Here is a 21,480-nt window from a genome sequence, read left to right on the forward strand (position 1 = left end):
TATGTGTTGCATGAGACATTTATCTCATATAACATGAGAAATATATTTGTTAGAGAGATATAAAATAATTAATTTAACCTCACCTAATATTTTAAGATTTTAAGTTGAAGTGACGTTTATCATAGTATCAAAGTTTCAGTAACCACGAGGTCATGAGTTTGATTATTACTACCCTCACTTCCAGGTGGGATTAAAAAAAGCACATGCAAATAAATAAATAAAAAAGGCTTGTGTAGCACAAGGCAGAACAAAAATAGGCATATACCATATCCAAGCCTAAAGAGTTCTTGTCTGAGAGAATATGTTAGAAAAATATAAAATAATTAATTTAACTTTACCTAATGCTTTAAGATTTTGGATTGAAGTGATACTTATCAATATTCTCCTTAATATAATTGCATAATTGCATATTAAGATTTGAACTCAAGAGTATTGATTAAGCATAAACAATATTCATAAATTGATTCACGCAGTTTGGTGATTGTGCTAATTATTAGGTAATAGAGTAATCAGACAAAAATTTAAATCTATAAATTAGGCTGGTTTGCCACAAATTTTATTTTATTTTTTAGCAAAAAGATAAAGAGTATTTAAGTTCTTTATTAGGTCATTTTCGAAAATTTACAGCACAGTTATATATTATTTTTCATTTTTGTCCAGTTCCATTGTAGAAAGCGGTAATCATTAAAAACAACTTGGGAAGTTTTATCAAGCGATCGATCACATACATATACACTTGTTATGTTGGACCGACATCGACATGTGATACGAGATACGACATGTTAATTCTAAAAAATATTAAATTTCGACACATTTTGATATTATATAATTTTTTTAATTTATGTAGTGTATAATATATTTAATATTCAATAATTTAACAAAAAAGTAAAGATAAACTTATAATACTCGTCAATTTTGTAAAGAAACACAAGATATCCCAAATGTTTATATTAAATTCAACAAAATAGTAATTGTAATCCAAGGAATCTAATAGTTGGAACTCAAAATATAACGCAATGTAACCTTTGAACCTTTTTGAGTCTTTGCAATGAATATTGGAGTGTCGGGAAGTCTCCGAGTATCGGTGAGTGTCGAAAAGTGTAGGACACGACACGTTAGGAATTTCGAAGTGTCGGTGCTTCATAGCGCACTTCAGTGTCCTTTCATTTAGGTACTCCTCTTTTTCTTCTGCCCCGGTGCATGTTACAACTTCGAGATGTCAGACTTAATTTTACACTAAGGGAACGTTTGGTGGAGAAGAATTTTTTTTATCTGTGAATCTTGATTTTAAAAAATATGATGAAAATATTCAGTTTACGATAATATCTCAAAATTAAAAATTTAGAAAAATTCAATTTTTCGAGAATCCAAAAAAATATGTTATACCAAACGCCACCGAAAGAAATTGTCTTGTGTTCTTTTTTTTTTTCTTTTTTTTTGGAGTTACCCAACCCTAATTATCTCTTTGAGACGAGTTGGCTCCCTCCGGTATCCCCACGAGCTTCGACTCTTTGAGCCGGCTATGAGACTAATCTGGAGTGCGGGGGAACAGTGATGGCTAAAGGTTCAGCCCCCTCCCCAAGAATGCATTCAGCGAGAATATTGTCTTGTGTTCTTCGTGTGAATGCATGGGACAAAATTAAAAGTGTATTATTGTTTCTAAGTGAAAATTATTTATATACATATATAAAAAGCCACAAATGACAACTAAAAATTTAATGAACTTATCTATGATAATATAAGAAAATTATTTTTTTAAAATTCAAAATGATATAATTTTGAGATTTGAAAAAAATATACAAAGTATTTTAATAAATTTCATAATATAAAAGGAAAGTAAAATTTGTAAAACACCCTGCATTTTTTTTAAACCTTAAAATAGCATAATTTAGAATTACTTAATATAACTTTATCTAGAAGCACTCGTCTCTTCTTTATTTGAATTTTTTTTGGTCTGTGAGAGGTAAAGTATTGTCGGTTATCAATGGCCGCCAAAATCCGCAATTTCTAACATATGTTTTTGTTAACTTAAAAGCTTATAATAATATATATATGTTTAAAAAAAAAACAACTTAAAAATTTTCCTCCAAAATCACAACAGGCTGGATGGAATTGAAAGATAATTTTTTTTTTTGGTCAGATAACCCAATAACAAATCCATTATTGGGTCCGATAGGCCCAACATCCTCAACGGGCTTTCCAACTTGAAAATATGTATAGTAAAAGACAAAGTCAAAAAATAAATAAACCAACTTTCAAAAAAAATAAAAATAAATAAATAAACCAAAAAATATTAACTAATAATAATTAAACGCCATCGTATTCCAACTTTCAAAACTGCTCCAATTAAACCCTGCAGGGGCGCGTCTAGGGTTTAAGGGTTTTAGGAGCGAAAAACTTTCCAAAACCAAAACCAAAAACCCAAACCCTCCTTACCGATATGGGAAATGTGCCCTTCCTATTAATTTCAATTCTCTGGGTTCCTAACCCTAATTTTCCAGTGCCAGGAGATGGCTGAGGTTGAAGACTCGCTTCAACTCAGCGGCTTTGCTCTTGCCGATTCGTTCATCAATTTCGATTACATGCCAGACATTCCTGTTCAAAATGACGACGATGGATCCGACCCAATTGCTGTCGGATCCAGGTCAGGATCTTCCGATCTGGATTGTTCCAGTAATAGTATTGAGAAAGGGATTGAGAAAATCAGCTTAGTTGAAATTGGGGGAAATGGAAGTGGCGATGTTAGTGATGAGATAAAAGTTGATAATGTGGTTAAGGATGAGAGTGAAAGTTCTGAATCTGAGAGTGTCAGTGACACCGCCACATCGTCTTCGAGTTTCTCCGCAAGCAGCAGCAGCAGCAGCGGTGATAGTGATGAGGAACCACTGGATGAGAAAGGGGAAATCGAAGAAGGTGAAATAGTAGATTCTGATGCTGTTGATAATGATGATGATGGTGAAGAAGGTCCAGAGGAAATTACTAGTTGGGGAATTCTTAATTATGATGATGATGATTATGATATTGGTGATGATGACCATGACAAGGGTGGTCGCATTAAGTCAAGGAATGAGCTTGAGGTGTTGTTTTTATTTATCATCCATTGAAAAAATTTCTGTTATAAACTCTTTAATAAATGGCTAAATTGAGCTAGTAATGCAGGTGAAAGAACCACTTTCTGTATATTCTGTTCAGATGAGTCTGACTTTGTTTACAAGTTTGGCTGTGAAGTCTTATTCTTAGATGCGTTCACATAATCTTTTTAAAAAATAATGGATATCAGTGGTTTATTTAGATGTGGTTGGGGATTCTGGTGAGAGGTCTCTGTAGGGTACTAGAGTTATAGAAACCATAAGAGTCCAGAAAATTAGGAATTGACTCACATTATTTAAGTTAAAGCCATCAATTGAAAAGGAAAAAACCCTGGGTAAGAGTAGAAGATTTTTCACAAAATGGAGGAAATTATAACTTCTCTCTCAATGCATGGCGAGAACAATTACTTTCTCTTGAAATGGGAGCACACACCTCTTTCTGTACAAAATAAGAGAAGTATTTAGAAGACTCTAAATGTATTTTCACTCTTAAACTAGGATGACGAAACTAACGGATGAGGCATGTATCTATAGGTGAAAACCTCTTCCTATTTTTTTCAGCACCATCAATCATGCCAACCGTGTCTCTTTAAAGTCAAAAGTTGCCAACCACATTTACCTCTTAGTAAAAAGTGACGAAATACAAAAAAAAAGTGACTTTACATTTTTTCTCCCCCTTTTGACATTATAGTTGATATGAATCTTGGGAGAGTCTCATCCTAAAAGCTAGCTTGTAAGGTAGGAGATTCCAAAGTCCCTATAAATCCCACACCAGAACCTTATGCTTCTGATGTGAGACTCCAAGTTCCACACTTTACAACTGGATTGTAACATCCCATTATGCTCTGCATCCCCGGCTTCTACGCGAGTTAGCTTGGCACTAGTTTTTTACTAATCCTGGACGAATACTGCAATGCCAGTGTCACCAGTCGCACCACTCATTTGCAACTGGGAGACATAGTAGAAGCTTTGATATCAATTGATACGAACCATGGGAGAGTCTCACCCCAAAATTTAGCTTGTAAGATAAGAGAGCTCAAACTCTCTATAAACCCCACATTAGAACCTTTATGTTTATGATGTCAGACTCCAAGTCCCATACCTTGCAACTAGATCGTAACAACAGTCTCATCCCCTAAGCTAGTCTATGAACTCTTTTACAGATAAATTCTATATTATACCCTTTTTTATTGGTGATTATCACATTACAATTAAAGACATGCACTTGGTGGGTTTGAATCCTGTGATTTCACTCTCAAGATGTTTAATTATGAGTTTGGTCTGTTCTGGCATATTATTGTGAGCTGATTATACTCTCACCGGTTAAAGCATAGCCTTTGACCTGTTGAGTCTTTGATCTTTTACTTTGAATCTATATTAGGGAAATTGAAGAAAGTTTGAATAAAAGAAATTTGTATAATCTTTTGTTACTCAATGGAATATATGTTACACACGAATGCCGGTGAAGGGTGCGTTTTATTCTATATTATCTAAAACTAATCTGAATAACTAGCAGGCCTTGCTGTGCGCTGTTTTTTGTTTATTTATTTATTTTGTCAATGGATATTGTTTAATTTTATTTTGCTTTGGGTTTTTTCTTTTGGTTGTGAACTTTTCAGATTCTTCCTTTAGTTCCTCCTGTGAATGTGACCTTAGAACCACATCATCAAATGCTGCCAGTGGGAGTTGTTATGTCGGTAAGCTGACAGAAACCTCATGTCTGATAAGAGAAGCAAAATAGGCATTCTAGTGCAAACTGTATTGGTTGCAAGTTTTTAATTTCTTTAGGTTGCATGGTATCCCCTAGTCTGTTTGTTTGCGACTATATTGGATAATATGGCAAGAGGAAACAGATCAGAAGGGATACCAGTTACTGTTGGAATCAACTTAATCCAGTAACCCGTTTTACAGATTCTTGGTGCTCAAGTCATTGTGGAAGGGGTGGAGAAGCATGACCCTCTTCGTGAGGGTTCTATTCTCTGGATGACCGAAAGCCAAACACCACTAGGATTAATTGATGAGATCTTTGGACCAGTCAAAAATCCTTATTATATCGTGAGATTTAATTCTGAAAAGGAAGTCCCTGAGGGGATCCATGGGGGCACTTTGATCTCTTGTGTTCCCGAATTTGCCAGTCATTTGCTTAATAACAAGGATCTTTACAAGAAAGGATATGATGCGTCTGGTGCAAATGATGAAGAGGTGTCCGATGAAGAAGAATTTTCAGATGATGAGAGAGAGGCCGAATACAAGAGAATGCAAAGAACGACAAAGAGAGGCATAAATAGTCAAAATCCTGGGAAGAGGAAAAACAATAGAAAGAAAGTTCCACAAAAAGATGGTTTCGTGCCTGCATTCCCTGTAGCACCTGCGACGCCATTGCTTGATCATGGACATTGTTCATCATTTTCAGGCATTGGACAAGGCCTTTCTGGGCCATTTCCTCCCGCAAATGCAGGGCCTAACTCAACTACAAGTGGAGTTTGGACAAATCGGACAGCACTTCCGCTGCCACAGTCTGCAATGCTTCCTAATGGATATCCTACAAATGGTGTATCATGGTACCTAGAAAATAATCAAATTCCTCATCAGTTGCCTGTTGCAGGAATTCCATTTCAACAGCAGTTAAATCCCAGCCACGGGTTTCCTCCACCACCTATATTTCCTAGAGTACAGCCCAATATATTTGCACAACCCATGTATGCACAAGGACCTGTGGATCAAAACCAAATTACATTTGGGTTGAGCTCACCCTTCCCGCAGATTCAACCAAATATAAATGTTCATTCTAGTTCTATTCCTTTCAATCAGTATACTCCCCATCAATTTAATCCAGGCGCATCTGCTAACCACGGGAGAAAAACATTTCAAAGAGGTGGTAGGAAAGGCTGGCGACCAGCCAAGTGAAGTTCATTGTTACTTCAATGCACATTGAAACAATTTTTCCTGGTTGGGCTATTGTGGAGGCACTGCGTGCTTCACTTTTTCTTGTAATTCATAGAATTAGAATGAATTCTTAACTTATATTTTTTACCGTCGTCACTTGTTTTCATTAGAGTTGGCTTGTATAGTTTGGTACCAACGGTTTCCTCTTTGGTTGACGAGAGAAAATATGCGGTGGCACGTTATAGCTACAAGCTTCGCCAAGTTTGACATACGCCTACTTCATTGATTAGTGGGTTTCTTGGTAGCAATACTTCATTAATCAGGATACAAGACAGGTGAACATAGTCTTAATCAGGTTTCTTGCAAACGGCTAACATTTGCATTCTCATTGGAACTTTCTTTTGGTAACCTCCAAAAAAAATGTCTAGACTGAACTGTCTTATACACTGATGGTATGAGCACGCTATGATTTATGCCCCCTCATGTTAATTGTTAAGATCAAATGACTTACATCCTCTCCATTAGAATGATGGTAGGAAATGTAGCAATTGTCAAATGTACGAGAAGTATAATCTAAATCAAAAGCATTGATAAATATTTAATCTCCATCCATTAAAGTCACCAACTTACCAACCCTATTCAGCAAGGATAAGTCTTTAATATTCCAATCATAAAAGCCACTAATTAACCTGATTCAGCCTTTGGAAGTCGTTTATCTTAAACATGAATTAGAACCATCAAACGCTCATTGGTTGTTTACCATAGTCAGTCCAAATAATTAACCGCATGCTCTGTTTGTGAGATAAAAGATGAGCAATAATTTTCTCGTGCAGTAGGAGATTATTATCATCTCCCACAGACTCATTTATGCGGGTGAAATCCACTTTCAGAGGAGAAAAAAAAAAAAAAAATATGAAACTCATCTTGAATTTGTGTGTGTAAGAGATAAATTCTTTCTTATGTAACATAAGAATAATAAATCTCATAAAAGATACAAAGGCGAGTCTCAGAAACAAGATAACCTTTTCGTACATACCCTTTCCTCCGGTGGATCACAGAGAAAAGCAAGCCCCTTTGGGGAGGACTACTATGTCCAACTGTGCATAGACTACTTGGGCTGAGTGAGGTACAAAACCTTTCCTCAAAAGATTAAAAAAAATAAAAAATGATCTTTCATTTGCCTTTAAAAAATATGTTAAGAGATTAAAAATAATATATATTTCCTTTTGTTAAATCATCTTAATTAATAAAATATTAAATATTTAATAAGATTTTAATATACTAAATACTTGTATTTTTTTATTTTTAATGCCTAGGAAGACAGGTTAATAAAACACAGAAAATATTTAATTGAAATTAATAATCCAGTAAATGAGAACATTGAATGTTTAACTAGGACTGGTAAGTACTTCACAGTCCATACAAAGAGAATGGTACTCAAAATCAGAACTTTAGGAACCCAGTCTTTGGACTCAAGCTTTGGCATTCCTTGTAAAGTCAGTACAAGTCTGGCAACTGCAATCTGAAAAACGGCATATATCACACCCAAAGCACACACAAGAAGTGCATCCTTTGCATGTTGGAGAACGAGTGCATCCCCTGTAAACTCTGCGACTTGCTCTTTCTTCTTCATCATCACATGTAATTCTGAAATATAGGTTACAGTTATTACTAATAATTTCTCCATGAAATGCATAGCAATCATGTAAATATAGTACTGGTGAATATACAAAATATCCCAGTAATTGGGTTTGAGAAGTACAAATTCTATTGTTGAACAACTGAAGCTGTTATCTCTGAAGGATTTTTATAAATTTTTAACTATACAGTTTACACCTTGGACTTGTATCATTGCTTTATCCTCTTGACTGGATGCAGACAATTTTATAAATTCCAGATGAAATATAATCAACTTATTGGGATTGTAAAAACACTGAATTCATGGTTAATATGTAATATTGATATGAATCCCGGAAAATATATCCTTTTGTTTGTCAGAAAGGTACATTTTGATTTGGCCAGATGCTTTTATTTGAGGAACTTTAGAGGGATTGGAAACTGTATAGAGACAATATTCTGTATACAACATTTGAGAAAGTTAAAGGCAGTAGAATAATGATGAGTGCAACTTTAGTGTGTGTGGTGGTGGAGGTAGACTATCAAGGATTCCTTACCATATCTTTAGATGCTAGCAAAGGTAATAAAACAGAAAAAGGATCAAAGTTAACCTAACTTGGAAAGTGGCAATAAACCATTTATTTCATATAAATTTATAGATAGAAAATTCAATTTGGATTTAGACAAAAATTAATTCATGTTAAGCAGCACGGTGGAAGAGACTACAGGTTATCAAGGATTCCTTACAATACCTTGAAAAGCTAACAAGGGAAACAGAAACAGAAAAAATAACAAAAGCAGCCTACCTCGGAAAATAGCCATAAACCATTTCCTTCAATAAACAAATTTATAGATAGAAAATGCTATTTGGTTAAACAAAAATTAATTAAAAGTAAGGACTAGGGATAAATATGAGCTCTAATCCGACACATGGACATTTCTAACATCAGCATTGAAAGCATAACTTAATCATTTAGCTTTTATCTTATTGAGGAATTGTAATACAAGAGATTAGTATACCTGTCATATGGAAGATCAGAACATTTCCAATTCGTATCAGCCAAAGCATCATGGTGAATGCGACATTCATCTTTAGTCCTGAGACGGAACCTGCGCTCTTTGTTACACCTAGTACAGTGAACAAACTCATCACGGTGGCAAGCTCGTCCATTTTGGGATCTATGGGACCCATTAGCAGTTCTTGATACTTGATTGTAGTATTTGAGCAGCACTGTTTTAAACAATGGAACCTTCTCACCATTAACTATTACCCAGATATTATTCTTCCATTTTCTGGCTGTCTCTCTTCCAGAATGTTTCTCAAACGCAGCAGGAGTCAACTTCTCTAATAGTGAAACACCATTATGCAAATAAGAAAGTCATGATTTAAATAAAAATTCTAGAAAGAAGAACACTGTAACAAACAAATATAGCATTCTGATTCAACATTACATGTCAAGGAAGGTAGAAAATTAAATTTGGATAAGAAATATTTTTTAATGATAAAAATTCAGAATTTTATACACAATAAATGGTACACTCTCTTCCTCGGATGCTGATCTGTCAAGTGATTATCACATTCAATCAAAATGACATGCTACAATAGCAACTCCATCAAAATTTATTTTCTATGTCAGTATTTCATGTAGAATTATTGAAGAAATTATTTAAATTCTCATGCTGTGCTTTGATACCTTGTGCCTGAACATATAAATGCATTCTGAAAGCAAAACTATGCAGATAATCTATTCATGAAACAAACTTAAAATGACAATGCAGATGCATGGTGTATCTAAGGATAATATTCGAATTTCAACCCCTGCCCCAAGGCATTGATTTACCCCAGGTCCCCTAGCAAAGAACTACTCTTGAGTGGGGATATCTTCCTCCAACGACCTAAGCCAAATAAAAAAGGCTCATTTCATGAAACACATGCACTTCAGACTTCAGAGAATATATATATATATATATATACCATTAAAGAAGAGAACAAATTTTACAACCAAACCCATTATTTATAATAGCTGACTCTTCCAAGCAGATTTCAATGACGTTTGAGAAACCTAGAGTCAGACCATCTCATCTCAACCATAATGGTCAAGATATATTATATTCAACATGTAACAACTAGGAAGTTATGTTCAAGCTCCAAAAGACTCCATGCTAATAAAGAACTTTCTACATTTGCATAAAAAACACTTCCCACTGGTTTAGAATCATCAAACCAGCGAGTTCACTGGGACAAAACAACATACACTTCAACTGGGTAACCGGCAACAAAAAAAAATAAAAAAGACTTGCAAAATAACCACCATCACATAAACTCTCAAGGTCTGACACCTATCAAGGTCAAAAGACGCAAAACAAAGCCACGCACAGGAAATCAACATGCATATAAACAAAAACATCATTGTCAAAGAGAGAGAGAGAGACCTTCTTGGCAACCAGGGGTGCATTCACAAGTGATTTCAAGGTAGCCATTAACGAAAACCCTAAGCCTTCCAACAGCATCACCATATCTATGACTAGTACATCCACAAGTTACCTCAACATAGTCACCAACTCGCTTCACCCCACTCACCTCTCTCAGCTCATCATCACTGAACATCACGAACCCACTCTCTCTCTCCAACCCATTCGCCATTTTTTTTTTCCCTAAAAAAGACTCTGTTTTTGGCAAGAGGGGTATGTATGGAAGGAAAATCGAATAAAGGGTGGGTGGGTCGAGCGAGATACGCGGCGAAAAATCCAGAAAGAAAAGTACAAAGGATATCCTCCAAATGATGGACTTTTGGTACGAGATAGAAATACCCAGAAGAGAAAAACCGCTCAGGAAGATAAGAGAAGAGAAGAGAAGGCCCAACACAGCACGCTTCTCCCAAGGGTTACTTCGAGAGATCTGGCATAAAAAGTTGAAATATTAAGAGGAGAGAGAGAGAGAGAGAGAGAGAGAGGGGTTTGGTTGGTGATAGGTTTGAATGAATGAGCTGGCGAAGCAAAACAAATGTTGTGTAATGTGAGGGGGTTAAAGGCTTAGGGAGCTATTTGCATGATATGACAGTATAGAGAGAGAGAGAGAGGGGTTGCTTTGGGGTGGGGGCATTCGTTTATAGGAAGTCCCTATCATGGGAATAGTCGAGGTTTTCGATAGTTGTTCGTTCTAATTTTTTATTTTTATTTTTATTTTTATTTGCTAGGAAGTTGCACTGTGCTACTGTTCTCGGGGAATAGTGTTCAAGTTGGATGATATTGCATTAAAAATGGGACGAAAATTGAGTTTAGTTTTAATGAAGAAGACTATTTGGAAGAAGAATTTGGTTCCCTACTGCATAAACAGCGATACGGTTCGACATGATTGATGTGAGTTATACCGGTGTAGCACAAACCCATTCATTATGTAATATAAATGTTATGGCATGGATTAATTTGGTAAGCATCTGGATCCCGGTAAGAAATTATAACCATACAAGTGGATCAATGGTAATAAAAGAAGAGAGAACAAAATATATTAAAATAAGTAGTTATAAAATTATAATCGTTGATTTACTTTTATATAATTGTGATCTTCCTACGTGACTGTCATATTTTTTTTTTCACGTGAGATCATCCATTTCCATTTGGTGATATCTTTATGTTCACGGTGATAATCGAGATTACGTTACAGCTTTCAAGATTCATTATGTATATTCAGAATGCAAACTCCCTCGTATTTATTGTTTGTCATGTTGCTTCCCAAGAAAAGGGGCGTGAACCATGACCTATCTCAAAACGGTGACCGCATAATACGTCTTAAATGAACTTCAAAGCAATTATAATTGAGTTTTATACTTCTCATATTCTTATATAATACGAGAAGATAAATTTTTTTACACATTCTTCACTTTCTGTGTTAACATAAGTTCTACACATAATTTTTTTCAATATATGGATCTCATATGACTTTTTTCTTTATGATACAAGAAGGTTCATCTTATATAATATATGAGAAGTATAAAATTCATTATAATTATTCCCATTATATTTTTATAATTACTCTATGTTACTCACAGCCACAATATTGATATAAGGTGTTATGCTAAGAATCTTAACAGGGTAAGAGGAGAATTAGCTCTACACTACATACAAAACAGGATGAACAGAAGACTAGTCAGACTGTCAAGCGCAGCACTTTTATGCTAGTATTTTTCGTTTGAGACAAAATTGGCAAAGTCTTCATTTGAGAACTTCGTAGTAAACATTGCTGAATATTTCAAAAGAATATCACAGAACTTGCTAGTTGCAGATGAATACCGGGACTCGATCAAAATGGCAGGCTAGTTTACCAAGAGAATATACACATGAAAAATCTTCCCAAGAAAAAAACAATCTAAATGCACTAGTTTAAATGTATATCCTAATTGTTGCGAAACACGAGTACTGTCAAAAGTAATGCTTTTTCACATCTATATTTGTTTTTGTTGCCATTTCATATAGTGGCCACTTTAATTTGTGCGCCATACCCTTTTGTGGGAGTTTAATATATAACAAAAGTCGCTCACTATTCCTTACAAATGTACACTCCATGATAGTTACCACATGCCAATATGCTAATCATGTTATCAGATGCAGCTGAAGTACCAAACAATCGAATTAATATATAACATTGACGCTGCAACTCATGAAGACAAATTGCAAATAATCCAATATGTGTCTGATTTGCAACTGAAATTGTAGACAATGTGCTATTATATGCATTTGATTCGGGAGCATATTTAGCATTGATAGAAGCCGTTGATTAAGAAATCTATGTCCAATTTGTTATTATGTCTCCAGCACTTATTTCACTCTGCACTGCAGCATGTTTGGTACCAAGTGTTGGAGATTTGATAATGCAGGGACACACTTTATTTAGTTCTCAATTACATATTTTGCATTGGTTTATCTATCTATATTGGGACCCCCTAACTGGGAAGGTAGGACGCATGCACTTGTGTTGTGCCTCAAGTCAATGTAGTATCATCATCATTTTGCCAAAAGGCAGAGGAAATGCATTGATTGGATTGTCCTTCGTTTTTTTTTCTTTTTTTTTGGTTTTACAAGGGTTATGTTGCAGGAAAAGTGATTGTGTAATGTTATAGAGATTCGTTTTGCGTGCCGTAATTTTCTTTTTTTCTTTTTTCTTCAAAAAATATGGGCTCCACAAAAAGTTATGTGTAGGAAAATTTGTTGTGTCATGTTAAATGACAAATACAAACTCCCTCTTTTTTATGATATGATATATGTGAATAGGCTACAGTGAGAACGGAAAAGGCTAAACATTTTTACTGTGACATGCTATTGAAGCCCCCAAAACGAGTGCTTTTTGTGGAAAGACTGATTCGAACCCGCGACCTGACACACCACGGCAAGCAAGCTTACCGCTGAGTCAAGCCGGTCCTTCAAGTGTAGCATATATATCATACATAATTAATCTCCAAGATAATGTTTATTACTTTTATTTTTCCTCGACAAAGTACTGTTTATAATGATGATAGACTTTTTCACTTTGATGATCAAACCGTAATAGGCCCTTGTATGAAAGTGGGGACATTGACGAAAAATATATATTTTCCTAAATTTTATGTCCACTAGTCTGCTTTGACGATTGAGGGAAATATATTTACAAATAGTTTTGTGATAATGGATTCGAACACCTTTCAACATTTGACACATAAGAGAAAGAATTTGCTTTTGTTGATAGCAAGTCTTGAAACGTGATATTTTGAAAAAATATTTTGATGGCATCACATTTCAAAAAAAAAAAAAAAAATCGAAAAACGTGTTATTCTGGTCAATATCTCTATGAAAGTGTCTCCCTTAGTACTCTTGATACATCATCACGTGTTGAAAGTTTCCGCTGGCCTAAGATTAATAGGTAGCAGAGTTCAACCATGAGCACATGAATTGATCACCTAGGATCCTCCAGCTTGATAGTACAAATTTGCAAATTATATATATATGAAATTTATTAATTTCTTTCAATAGAAGATAACTTACTTCATGCATAGAAACAAGTTATGTGGGTCCCACCATTTTTTTAAAAAAAAAAAAAAAGAATAACACAATTTTTTATGTCTCACTAAAATAATTATCTTCTATAAAAAGAGATAATTTAAACACTATATATATATGCATGCGGAGTTCGTCTTATTATGCGGTTAGTCCTTGCTACTCATTAGCACATTTCCGAATAACAGAAATAGTTTGGTGCCCTCAACCTAATATTTTGACTTCTTGGGACTTCTATTTTTTTCTCCTTCTTACCACCGAATCCAATGAAGAAGAATTTGGCATGTTGAATACAATGGTGCCAGCAACCTTAGCCAATTGAGGAAGGAAATGAGCTTAAACATTGTCACCTCTAGTCTTTACTCTTTACACGCCACCCTTGGTCGACACCTGCCTCGACCATCTACTACCAAAAGGACTGCCTAATAATAATAATAAATAAATAAAATGTAAAGTAATGAATTCGCTGGCTTAACTACCTTGGTTCGCACAACAAAAGAATCGGACAGTGACCCAAATGCTACATATTCCAAAAATCTCAACGGGTCATTTGACATACGAAATATTTTTTTATCGAAAAAAAAAAAAAAAATTGTCTAGGTAAGTTATAAAAAAATGTTTGGTAAATTAAAATTTTATCGAAAAAGTTGAATTAATTTACAGATGTTATGTTTGGCTGGTGATAAAATATTAATGAAATTATGAAATAAAATGACACAAATACCCTTTAATTTTGAATCTTGAATATGTTATCTGACACTACTCTTTAGTTTTTATTCGGATCCTTTCACACACACACTAATTCCACTGTTCTATTTATTGATTATATCTTTATAATTATTTTGACGTTGTTTATTTATTTGTTTTCCAGCTTGTCTATCAGCTGTTCACAACAAATTTAACACCATATATACTGCGAAGAAGATGTCAAAATAGTGATGCAGATGGCTGAAGAGGCGGTCTGTGCTCAAGATAGAGATCCATACACTGCTTTTGCAAACCGTGTAAAGGAGCTTAACTAGGGAAATTCCTATTTTTCCAGGGTATGCGTATTTTGTGGTGTCAATTTAAATCATTCACTGAATAAACTGCTCTTTACTTTCAGCTATTATTTGCAATGCGGCCTATTAGAAAAAAGTGACCTACAAAAAGTGGATCCACTGAAAGCTTATGAATACTTCAGCAAAAGTTTCAAAGGTCCATCAACTTTTACTGTTGTGATTGTTGGGAATAGTGATCCTACCAGTGCACTGCCCTTGATATTGCAGTACCTAGTGAGTCATGGTGGATACACCTCGAGCCAGACCGCAGAGCAAGAGTACACGAAGTCGAAGAACTTGATGTACAACGATTGTGTGTTTTGCACATGGGTCTGAGATGTCTTGTATGATGAGGGCAATTTAGTCTCCAAATTTGGTTTATCGATTCTGAGTACGTGGGAAAAAAAACCATGGGTCGAATGATATTGTGTTTAAGGAATGTGTAGTTGAAAAAAAAAAAAGATGGGAAATTTTTTTTCTTGAATAATTTTCCTTTTTAGCCATACTAAACATGGAAAAATAATCTTCTTCACCTATTTTTCCATCATTTCAAACAAATAACTCATACCAAACACCTTTTCCGCAATCTCGTAGTTCTTGGTGTGTGAAGATATATTGTTAGGTACTCTGTTTTTTTTTTTTTTTTCTCCATTAAGGTAGACAGTTTCTATGGGGCATAGGCCTCCCAAAAAGTAACATAGCAATGCAAAGGTTCCCTCGGGCCAGACGGAGATTAGCCCTCGAGTGCCAAGTCAAAAGGGAGCTTAACTGCAAGACCCAGTCGTCGAGCAGGGACAAAAGTCGGCCTTAGTGATCCGACGATACCGAGTGGAAAGACCGTCGCTCAATGGATAAAAGTAAATTCCACGTGAATATTAAAATTTTCCAAAGTGTTGTGTACAAATAGGTTACAACACATAATGAATTTTTTTTTTTTTTGATAACAACACATAATGAATTTAATTTACAAATGTGGCAGTTTCTGGTAGCCACTTAATTTGTTATTAATAATAGTGAATTAGATGATCAAAACTATTAATATGCTCCTAGCAAAAAAAACATAACACGTGTTAGACATGAACAAATTCCCTACATCATGTAGCAAATTAGGTGAAGAATATACTTCAGTTCTGCGAATATTTTCTTCTTATTTTTTGATTGTGCTCTTGTTGCTACTTTTTCATATTATTTTCTTCTTGAAATTTTCAATTTTCCATTTCAATAAATCAATAACTATGGTCTATGGGATAAAGTGAAATAATAATTTGACAAATAAAAAAATAATTAAAAATTATAAACACACTTTTATTTAACAGGTCTATCATTTATTTAGAGAAGTCAATTTAGTCTCTAATTTTTTTAAAAATTGTTAAGAATAATTAGTATCTTACAATATATAAATATATTTTTTACAGGAGCATTTTATTTGTTTTTATATGTAGGGAAATATCATTGTATTTATTTTTAATAAATATATTAGTACTCCGAATCAAGTTACTAACATAACATTGTACGAAATTAGACACATTTACTAAAATAAATATTTGATATGTTTTAAAAGTATTTTTAAATATATATGTTTTCATATGATACGTAATGATAAATATTTGATATATTTTGTTACCAAACAAAATATTTGTTGTATTTTCAATATTTAGTAAAGAATTTTAAATGAAAAATAAATATATCTAATATCTTTTATTTTTGGTAAGGCATATATCTAATATCTTAATTGTACAAAAACGGCTCAATATCCTATTCATTAATAATTAGAACAAGCATTAAAAGAGTTTTACTATCATATATTTTAAAAGATATTTATTATAAAATTACATAATTGTTTAACTCAATAAAAATATTCAATCTCTTAAAACTTTAAAAAATATTTTTATTAACAACAGTATCTAATATATATATATATATATATATATATATATATATATATATATATATATATATATATTTTGAAGTACATATGTTAACAAAAAAAATTATTTGTCAAATTACTATTCTCATATATCCCATATGTAATATCCCGAGCGCTGACGAGGGTAGAGAATGATTGTCGTTGCGAAAGGGCACGGACAAGGAGCGACTCCTGACAAGCTTCCAGCTGGGGATTACATGAATGAATCGAATCGACACCCGAAATAGAGAGATTCCAAAGACTGTGCAGATATGAGACTGCACAGTTGGAGATAACTTATAAGAATTAATTGGTACTACCTATACTAACAAGATTCATCTATTTTTCGATAGCCCATAACGGAAGAATTCCATAGTTAAGCGTGCTTGACTTGCAGTAATTCTGGGATGGGTGACCTCCTGAGAAGTTTTTCAAGAAAGTGTGCGAGTGAGGAAAAAGTACACTGAAAAGTCTCGTGTTAGTATATGGAGATAGTCATTGATTCTTGAAGCAGTCGGGCGTTACAATCCCATAAACCATAGTCATTGATTGATTGAAATGGAAAGGTAAGGATTTCAAGCATAAGTAATAGGAAAGAGTAGCAGCACGAACTAAATCCAAAAAATAAGAATAAGATATTTGTAGAACCTGGAGCATATTTTCCACCTAATTTGCTATATTGTGTAACAAATTTGTCCACATCTACACATGTCTTGCTTTTGCTCATAGCAAGGACCGGCATTTTGACCACCTAACTCGTTATTACCAGTAGCAAATTAGGTGGCCACTAAAAATATGTCACGTTTGCAAACTAAATTCGTTACCTATTGTAGTGAATTTACAGAAGTGATAATTTGAGAAATGTTACTGTTCACATAGCATTTGAAAAATTATTTTTGGGATATGTGTCATTTAGGTCACTGTTTCCAAGAATCCCTTATAAGATATCAAAAATTGCAGTAAACATAGCTCAATAGTTCTCTATATGCTTTCATTTCATTTTATTTTAATTTTCAATTAAAAAGTAACATAACAATATGTGATGTCACATGTTTAAATCATCTAATCACTATTTAAAATCCAAGGTAAGGCTTTATAAATGAAATTTTAGCATTTTGATTATAGTGATGCAAAATGAGAAAATATATATGTTGCAAAATCGGCAAGTATATCGTTCGTTTCAAGTAATAAAAGTGATAAGTAAATATCGTTCCCTCGAGGATTAATGCACAAAGTATTAATTTAACTATTCCCCTTAAGTTGGAAAAGAATTTTTTTTTGGTTTGTGAAAGTAATTGATTTTGGAATTTTTAAAACAGAATTTAAAAACAATAATATTAAAAACAGAATTTAAAGACAATATTATTAAAACGCATGCAAGAAAATATCAAGAATGACAAGAAAATATTGATGAAAAATTTGTAAAAAAACTGTAGCCAGGATCAGGATGCACTTCACATCCGAACCTCCCTTATATTCCTATATTGTATTTTATAATTAACTAATTGGTTTGCTCAGACAATTCATTATTTCCCTATAAATTAGTTGAACCCTAATGTTTTAGTAATTTTAACCCTTTAACCCAATTAGAATCCTAGTGTCCTAGTAATCTCTCTTGAATTAAGCATTAAGCAAATGAATTATAAGTCTGCAATCTATGTAAGCCTATGTCTAGATCATACACAAATTGTTATTCTACCCTTGTCCAGACTAAAATCCCAATATGGCTATTGTGAATTCTAACCCTCAAAGCTTTATAACTAGAGTAGCCAATTCTAATCAGGATATGGAAAAATTAACACAAGTAGAATAAAACAAACAAACTAATTAAATTATAAAAACAATACAGAAAATATAAAGGATTCACATCGGGTTCGTGATCCCAACTACAGAAAAAAATTAGCCAGACACAGCTGGCTTAAACAAATTTAAATAAGAAAAATTGTTCATAAACTAAGAAGAAAAGTAGAAGAAGAATAAAAACTCAATGGTCTTCAGTCTTCAACTCCGGTGGAATCTTATTCTCCAGCACGAGTCTCTAAGAATTCTCTCAATTCTCTAATCCTCACAATTCTCTCCAGCCAAAGATCCTGTCTCTGGGAGTCTAAGCCTCTATTTAATGACTTTGTGTCTTGCTCAGATATCTTGATTAAATCTTCGTCGTAAATCTCAGTCCAACCTTTCTCTGATTCAGAATAGGATTTATTGCTGATTTGTTTGCACCTCCCACGCTACTAGCGTGGGAGTTCTTTTAACAAGGCTGGGAGTTCACGCTACTAGCATGGTTGGAAAGAATGTCTGGCGCTACTAGCGCGAGTTTCACGCTGTGAACGTAGATGCCTCTGGATGAAAAATTCTTCTGGCGCTACTAGCGCCACACCCATGCTGTCAGCGTGGGGCTTCAGTTTGTTGCTTCTAATTTGGGCTCTTGATTGTTTGTTTTCCTACAAAATCAGAAGAAAATCAGTTGTATGATCTCTGATTGAGATTTATCAAATTAACAATAATTACACCACTTTTTATTCAAGATTCTTTCTCTTTTTGGCTTAGATTTATACATATGCTAGAGGCATATCAATATACGAGATTGTTTCAAAATATAAATATTTTATTAAAATAATACCCTTTAAAGCATTTAAATCATGTATAGAAAAGATGCATGGAGTATGCACATTCAAGTCGTGCATGAAGATGATGTGTGACTTATGATACTACATCCTATGTGCATTTCACTATATTATTTTGATAAAATATTGGAATTTTGAATCAAATTTTTTTTTTAAAAAAAAAACTTTCCCTTAATGTATTAAATGGGTCAAAGTCCTAAGGGTCTGTTTGGTATGTGTATAAGACTTGATAGTATAAACTTATACTATATGTTATGATATTTTTAGTTGTTTGGTGTGACCATCGTATAATATCAGCAAAGGAAGGATGAGAAAAAACTTATTTTTCATTTTGGGGTGTTTGATAGAGGAGAATTTTTTTTTACCTGAGAATGGGAAAGTGAATTTTCCGGGATTGTTAGGTCAATTTTCCTGATGTTATGTTTGGTTGATTGTGAAATACTGATGAGAATGTATATCGAATTTACAAAATTAACCTTTATCGTTCATTTTGTTTATTCATCAACGTTTTTATTTATTCAGACTGAGGCAACAATAAGTAGTTACTACCATTCCAAATGGTCACCTTTAGGTTTAACCAGTACCAGGTTGTTGAAAAATAACCCCGACTGAGAATGTTGATGAGGTTAGGGTCGTTGAGGACGATGGCGGTGGCTCGGCGGCCATTGAAGGTGGTGAGTTGGAGGACAGAACTGTCTTTGTTGAACCAGACCCTATCAACCTTGCCCTTCTTCATGTTATCTAAGGCCAAAGCTTGAGGATGAGGCTTTTTGTTCTTGAAGATGTTTTATTTGGTGTTAATAAACCTTGTTTTGAAAATAAATGGTGTCGATTTGGTTGTTTTCGGGGATAGGAGAACTTTGCTTCCAACAAAGTTCGAAGAAAGCAAAACGTTGGCGGCGAAGATACGCAAGGTACTTTTGTTTGAATAATTTGCGAATGTTTTCCCAGCATGTAAAATACCAGCTGTGGGGTGGAATTATTCGAAGAGATTTTTGTTTACATCTTAAAATCCCATGAAAACAAGATTTTTCGGAGAAATTTTTACTCTTTCTCGTACCAAATTTAGGAAAATAACATTCTCAATCTCATTTTCTCATAATTTTAAAATTTCCCCTTATATCAAACAACCCAAAACAGGATTTGTGAGGATAACATGGGTAAAAAAATTATCCAAGTTTGCCAAACCATTTTGTTGGACAAGTGGCTTCAATACTCAAGAGGGGGTGAATTGAGTTTTACAAAATCTTTTCACAAAGTGTCTCTTTTGATATTTTAAAGACTATTTCTTCAATAAAGTGATTTAATAGGAAAAAATCTAAGTGTGAGAGCAAGTGTAGTGATGAACAAAGTAAGCAAGCGAATATATAAAGACAATCTAAAAAGCAATTTCAATACTTAAGTAAATAAGTTAAGGTTAGAGAAATTGCAAACTAGATGTATCCTGGTTCAGTCACCACCACCGTGACCTATGTCCAGACTGAAGTCGCTCGATCAATTCTTTTCACTAACTATCAAGCTTGAGGGTGCTTGACAAACCACTACAACTTTTCGAGACTTTGGGCTCTTGATGCCTTACAATTTTTCACTCTAATTTTTTTTAGGAATTTGGTGACCTCTCAAGTGTATAGGGTTCACTCCGCTAACTATTCAAAAAATCAAATGGAGGTGTTTGACAATGACTAAGTACTCTCAAAGTACAAATAACACAGGTTGAAGAACAATGATTGTTGACACTCTCACAAGAATAAAGGTCAAAGAGAATTTATGATCAAGAAGACAAGAATAATGCAAATAGAATGATAATAAATGAGTAATAATGATCAAGAAGTGTGTCCCATCAATGAGAATAGTAATCTCTATTTATAGAGGGGCCCATGGCTGTTTTTACACTCATTTTCGTAAATTAGCCGTTATTTTGTCTTCTGCGCAGTAGGTAATCAATTACCTTTGGTAGGGTAATCGATTACCATGAAAGGTAATCAATTATCATTTATTGGGTAATCGATTACCAACCTATTGAAAGGTTTAATTTCACCCTAAAATGATTTTCTCTTGATTTAAATCAGTTTCAAATATTTCTTAAACATTTGATAAACATTGAAAACTATATTTTTATGCTAGGAATCTATTTGAATGTTAAGCAATGATTTAATGCATGTATTTGAAAAAATACTTTGAGCTTCGTTCACGTAAGGAATCAATTTTCTTTTCAAATAATCCAAAGTCCTATAATATGTTACTTGGAGATTGCTTGGACTTAGAGACTTCTCTTGAAGCTTGAGTCT

The 21,480-nt window shown here is 33.9% G+C and overlaps 2 protein-coding genes across 2 annotated transcripts; one reads left to right on the plus strand and one right to left on the minus strand.

Annotated features, from left to right (window-relative positions):
* Positions 1-5,072: 5,072 nt before the first annotated feature.
* On the plus strand, positions 5,073-5,996 carry LOC133292354 (H/ACA ribonucleoprotein complex non-core subunit NAF1-like). Its single transcript, XM_061490761.1, has one exon. The coding sequence runs from the start codon at positions 5,073-5,075 to the stop codon at positions 5,994-5,996; it is 924 nt and encodes a 307-aa protein (XP_061346745.1).
* A 1,319-nt stretch (positions 5,997-7,315) lies between these two features.
* Positions 7,316-10,614, minus strand: LOC133292336 (protein ULTRAPETALA 1-like). Its single transcript, XM_061490744.1, has 3 exons — positions 10,026-10,614; positions 8,613-8,937; positions 7,316-7,622 (listed from the first exon to the last, which is right to left on the minus strand). Exons 1-3 carry the CDS (start codon positions 10,234-10,236, stop codon positions 7,448-7,450), a joined length of 711 nt encoding a protein of 236 aa, XP_061346728.1. The 5' UTR covers positions 10,237-10,614; the 3' UTR covers positions 7,316-7,447.
* Between the last annotated feature and the right edge of the window lie 10,866 nt (positions 10,615-21,480).

This window comes from Gastrolobium bilobum, unplaced genomic scaffold, assembly GCF_033153095.1.
Source record: "Gastrolobium bilobum isolate Gb01-03AN ecotype WA unplaced genomic scaffold, APGP_CSIRO_Gbil_v1 utg2134, whole genome shotgun sequence".
Lineage (NCBI taxonomy): Eukaryota > Viridiplantae > Streptophyta > Magnoliopsida > Fabales > Fabaceae > Gastrolobium > Gastrolobium bilobum.